Below are 5000 nucleotides of genomic sequence, written 5' to 3'. Positions count from 1 at the left end.
TTGCAGGCGTTTGTCAGCGTTGTTACGCGTTTTTGTAGCGTTTGCAGCACTCTTTAGGTTGGGGGGGCCCTGGGGCTGACATGGTTCAGCGGTATTCCTGCGTAGTGCATGCGTTGTCCAATGTGCTTGCAGCGTGTTTGTTGGCGTGGCGTTGTGAGTCGGTTTAGGAGTTTAGTGGTTCTCGGTGTTCCCTCCCTCTCCCCCCCTTTCTTTCTTTTTTTTTTGTGCTCTTTTTTTTTTGTGTGTGTTATTATTATTATTATTATTCCACTGAGCTATCTGGCTCAAGTGTGACGGGTGCCTTAGGGGGGCCTGGCGCGGGGGGCTCGTGGCTTGGTTGCGGGTTGGGCAGGCCAGTCGGGTGTTCTAGCGCCTTGGGGATGTGACTGCGGTTGCAGCCCCCAGGCTTCCTGGGCACCTACCCTCCACTGGCGACGTGGGCGTTAAATAATGAACGCTGCCTCCATTTAAGGGCTCTTTACTTTTGTCAGAACTGGCAGGCCGGACCTATCACTTTGCAAAGAAAATGCAACAATTTGAAGGAACAGTTGCATGACAATCCCTTGCATTCTTCTGGAGGAGTATATATCATACTCAACATGTGCTCATTATAGGTGTTGTAGTGATAGTCCTTCCAAATGCCCGGTTTGGTTGGTCAGTTCTGTCAAATGGTAAGCGTCTTAAGTGTGGACTGTATTTAGCCCTGGGGCACTAATTGGGGAGTTGACACTGCATAGAAACCAAATGAACTCAGATCAAATCAATTGTTGGTTTTTGAGGAGACAGAAAACTGGAGTACCTCAAGTACCCAAGTCACATTGGTGGGAGGCAAATGCTCTCACCACCGCGCCATCTCTTCTCAGTGGAGATTTTGAAGTAGTAGAGTGATCCAAAAATCATTGTTTCTTTTTTGTTTAAATATTAAACCCTTTGACTCCTAAGCTGGCCTGAACTGGCCACACTTAGTATTTTACTCTGTCTAACGCCAGGTGATTTTACTTGTCAATGGGGAACCCCTGGGAGTCAATGGGTTAAGCGTGACAGCTTAACATCCTGCTTCTAAATTTATGAATTTCAAGCAGAAAAACGTTTACTTGGAGACACATGCATCTATCAGTTTACAGTCAACAATAAATAATAATATTATTACTAGTTTACTTTAAAATGGTTTGTTTGACAACCCAGATACTCCTTTCTGGCATTCTTAATTGGTACAAAGGCTACACTCTTAATCTAAAAGAGTGTACAAATGAATAGAACTTTTTTCTTGATCCATTTCTCAGGATTTCACTGTTGGTTTTGGCAAATGAAAACATTGAAGAAAAAAAAAAAAGCAGTTTAATGCAATTATTGACGCATAATAAATTATCTTTTCTCCAAGTGAACATTAAATAATTGTTCTTTGCAGTTGTCCCAAACCATTTTTTTGTTTTTTGTTTCAAACCTTTCGTCTTTAACATGACTGTTTTGTAGGTTCTTCTAGGCTGTAAAAGACACCTCTATTTTGATCTGTGACCAAGCACGGGGATATTTGATTACTATCAAAAACTGCTCTGCGTTGGGATCGTTTTATCAAACTTAGGGGGTGTTTACATGATACCGGGGTGACTTTTGCACCGGCGCAAGTTCACTCCAGTTCCTTCTATTAGCTCTGTATTTGTTTACATGATATCACTGGAAAAAAGTCATACTGGGGCAACTCACACTGGTGCAGGTTCACCCCGTTTGCTGCACTGGAGCGGAAATTTCGTTTCCGGCCCGAAATCTCACAACACTATTGGGTAAATGAGGAATGACCTCTTGTTCTGGTGTGAAATCGGCCTTCCAGTGGGCTGGAACAGGTAGCACATGCGTACTTTTCCTGATAAACGCCATATTTGCAATTTGGACTCATGCTTGTATTTTATCGATATGTTGTGTCCCTTCAGGTAAACACGATACAAATTCAGCAAGTCATCATGTAAATGTGGTACGAAATCGAGAAGTCACCCCTGTGTGAAACTCACGCCGGTGCGAGTTTTCTCAAAACATGTAAACACCCCCTACGTGGTGGTCCAAAGCAGATTATTGTGTTAATGCAGTGTCAAAGCTATTCCCCTTTGTTGCTTGGTCGTGGATCAACTATGACACAATTCAGTCTCAAAAAGTGTTGCAACTTATTTACTATTGGTACATGTAGCTTGATCAGCATCACAGTGTGGCTTTTTTTGTTACAGTTGCATGGTTTGCCTTGGACCCAGCAACTGCTCATCCAGACATTGTCCTAACCAATGACAATGCAACCACGACCTGCACTAGTTTTGACGACAGAGTTGTGCTTGGTAATATCGGCTTTTCCCGTGGGTGTCATTATTGGGAGGTCACCATAGATAGATATGACGGAAATCCAGACCCTGCTGTGGGCGTGGCATTAGGAAGCACCGTCAAGGATTCCATCTTGGGTAAAGATGATAAAGCGTGGTGCATGTACATTGACAGTAGCCGCAGTTGGTTTCGACACAACAATGAGCACTCCAATCGTCGGGATGGAGGTGTAGATGTTGGTGCTGTGATTGGAGTGTTGCTAGACATATCCAACCACAAAGTCACATTTTATTTGAATGATCAAAAGCGAGGAACCATGCGACTGCCAAACATTCCAGAGGCTTTCTATGCCGCATTCAGTTTAAGCCGCAATGTACAAATTACACTGCATACTGGCCTTGACCTTCCAGATGATGCTTATAATAATGGCAAATGAAACTGGTTAAAGAACCCAAAGTTAATTCTTGTAATAATAAATTATTATTATGTTTGTGATAATTACATATAAAATTAATATTAACAAACAGCAGTTAATAGAAGTAAAAGATTATTACACCTTTTGTTACATATTAACAATTTTATTTAAAACAATTACTTATTAACTGTCACGAAAAATTATCCTATTACTTAACGCATTGATTCCTGAGACTTACTATTAATATTAATTTTATAACTCTGTCTAATGCCAGTAGTTTTTGCTTGTCAGTTGGGGGGGCAGTTTGAATAGAAGTCAGTGGGTTAAGGTAAGGTAAAGTCTGCTACGAGCCTGCCTGGAAGGCCCATCAGGCCGGCACTTACATGTAACTCCGGTTTCTGTAGCATGAAGCGACTAGGAGATTTCTAGTAAAGTATCTTGCCCAAGAACACAACACCATGTCCTCAGCCAGAACCCGAACCTGGACCACTCAATCCAGAGTGGAGCACACTAACCATGAGGCCACCGCGGCTCCCATGAGTCAGTGGGTTAATGCTGATTTATTTTGTAGGAGAAAGTTGTGTAGTACCACATAATGTATATTTAGAATTGAGAGATGCAATTATGATAAAAATAGTGGATTTACCGATGTACAGTTATGAAGCTAAAGAGATGGTAGTACCCTTTAATACAATGTATATTAAAATATGTGTGAAAAGGAAATTGAATATTTATGTCATAGCTAAGTAACTAAGTTTTAGTGCGCACTAAGTTGCGTGAAAAGGCAAGGTTCCAAATGAATTATTTTAGTATATGGCTAGTGCTTGTTGCCGATGTAATGATTGCTATGGTTGGCTTAGCAGTAGGGCATTACTTTAATAAAGTACCATAATTCCAATCCCACAGGCTGATTACAATCGAATTATGTAGATTAGGGACATGTCTGAAGGTATTTCCAATGCCCACTTGGCAATTCTCTGGACTCTTTGTTTGTTTGGCCATAATGATTCGTCAATGAATTCACCTTATTGTTTGCCTCAAACACAGGTATAATAATTTCTTTTGACAAAATACATGCTGTATGTTACAGGTCACTTGACTTGAATGGTTCTAATGCTCATTGAACTGTTAAGTGATTCATTGTATCCTGCTTGCCTGAATAAACTATAAAGCATTAAGTAAACAATTTATTTTATTATTATGCTTAGTTTTTTCAGGAAAATCTCAAACCTCAGCCTTGAGGCGTCAGTTTGAGATTCTCCTGCAAGACCTCACACTTGTTTAAGAAGTAGTTAGACATACTATCATTGTGCAGAGTAAGGTCTGTTTTGTTTTAAATAAAGCAGTTATTATATTAAATAATAAACCCATTATACATTTACAGTAGATAAAATACCAAAAAAGAATTATTTGTAATAATATGATGCTTTGCACTGGTCAGTCCATGTTGATTGTTTCAGCATTTACTTTATCTTGAGTTTCCAGAGTTTCCTTTACTGCTGTTGAAAATTATTTCTTTGTTAAAATGTAAAAGACTTCGATTATTATCAAAGGTAATGAAAAAATAGAAATTCTTAGTTATCTTATTATTTACGTAATAATCTATTTGCTTTGAAGATAATTATTAATATTTAACACGGAAATCAGGCTGGACATTGCATCTATTCTAGGCTGATTCTCAGACAGTCCAGGTAGCTCTAGCTCATGTCACATGTACTCTTCTCCCTTTAGAAGAGTGTGTGACATGAGTGACATGGACCATCTGAGAATCAGGCTACATCTATTTAAGACTTCATTAAATTTGAGGTCAGTCTAACAAAGTGATACAGCCAAGTCACATAAATTATAATATTTTAATTCTCACCCACAGCTATTCACATGTCTGGCAGGTTCAAGGCATCTATCGAATATCATATACATGTAGCATAATCCTAATTTTTCCAAGGTCTTGTGCTTTGCAAATTTTATCATGATAATAAATTACAAGCTATTACTTATGCACATATATATAATGTTATGAAACAAGTTCTACAAGAGATGACTCAGGCAACATTTTCACATCAATATGGTTTCACAACTTCGAAACTGCATCAAAATCAATGTGGTTTGGAAGTGTTTACAAGGAATCGTTTTTGGAGTGTTTTCAAGCCGACCTTGTTCCCAGACACTCACCACAGACTACTTTACCATTCAAATTTCGTGCTAAAATAGTAACTGTATTCAAACTGATGTGGTTTCACCAGTTACGCAACAGATCAACCCGTATCATTTTCAAAGTGCT

General features: G+C 39.2%; 2 protein-coding genes across 3 annotated transcripts in view; one reads left to right on the top strand and one right to left on the bottom strand.

Annotated features, from left to right (window-relative positions):
* The window catches only part of LOC137978387 (E3 ubiquitin-protein ligase TRIM9-like), an 11144-nt gene extending 6729 nt beyond the window's left edge, over positions 1–4415 (top strand). Inside the window, exon 7 of the mRNA XM_068825275.1 lies at positions 2217–4415. Within this exon, the coding sequence (XP_068681376.1) occupies positions 2217–2740 (524 nt within the window). The 3' untranslated portion in view covers positions 2741–4415. The remainder of the gene's footprint in view (positions 1–2216) is intronic.
* Positions 4416–4553: 138 nt separating this feature from the next.
* LOC137978394 (glucosamine 6-phosphate N-acetyltransferase-like) overlaps positions 4554–5000 on the bottom strand; it is a 9434-nt gene continuing 8987 nt past the window's right edge. For both annotated transcript variants that reach the window (XM_068825283.1, XM_068825282.1), the window contains exon 6: positions 4554–5000. This exon is cut by the window's right edge and continues 771 nt beyond it. The gene's annotated coding sequence lies outside the window, so the exon portion shown is untranslated.

Source organism: Montipora foliosa, chromosome 12, assembly GCF_036669935.1.
Source record: "Montipora foliosa isolate CH-2021 chromosome 12, ASM3666993v2, whole genome shotgun sequence".
Lineage (NCBI taxonomy): Eukaryota > Metazoa > Cnidaria > Anthozoa > Scleractinia > Acroporidae > Montipora > Montipora foliosa.
The sequence above is the reverse complement of the archived record's forward strand: the minus strand, read 5'-3'. Positions and strand labels throughout refer to the sequence as shown.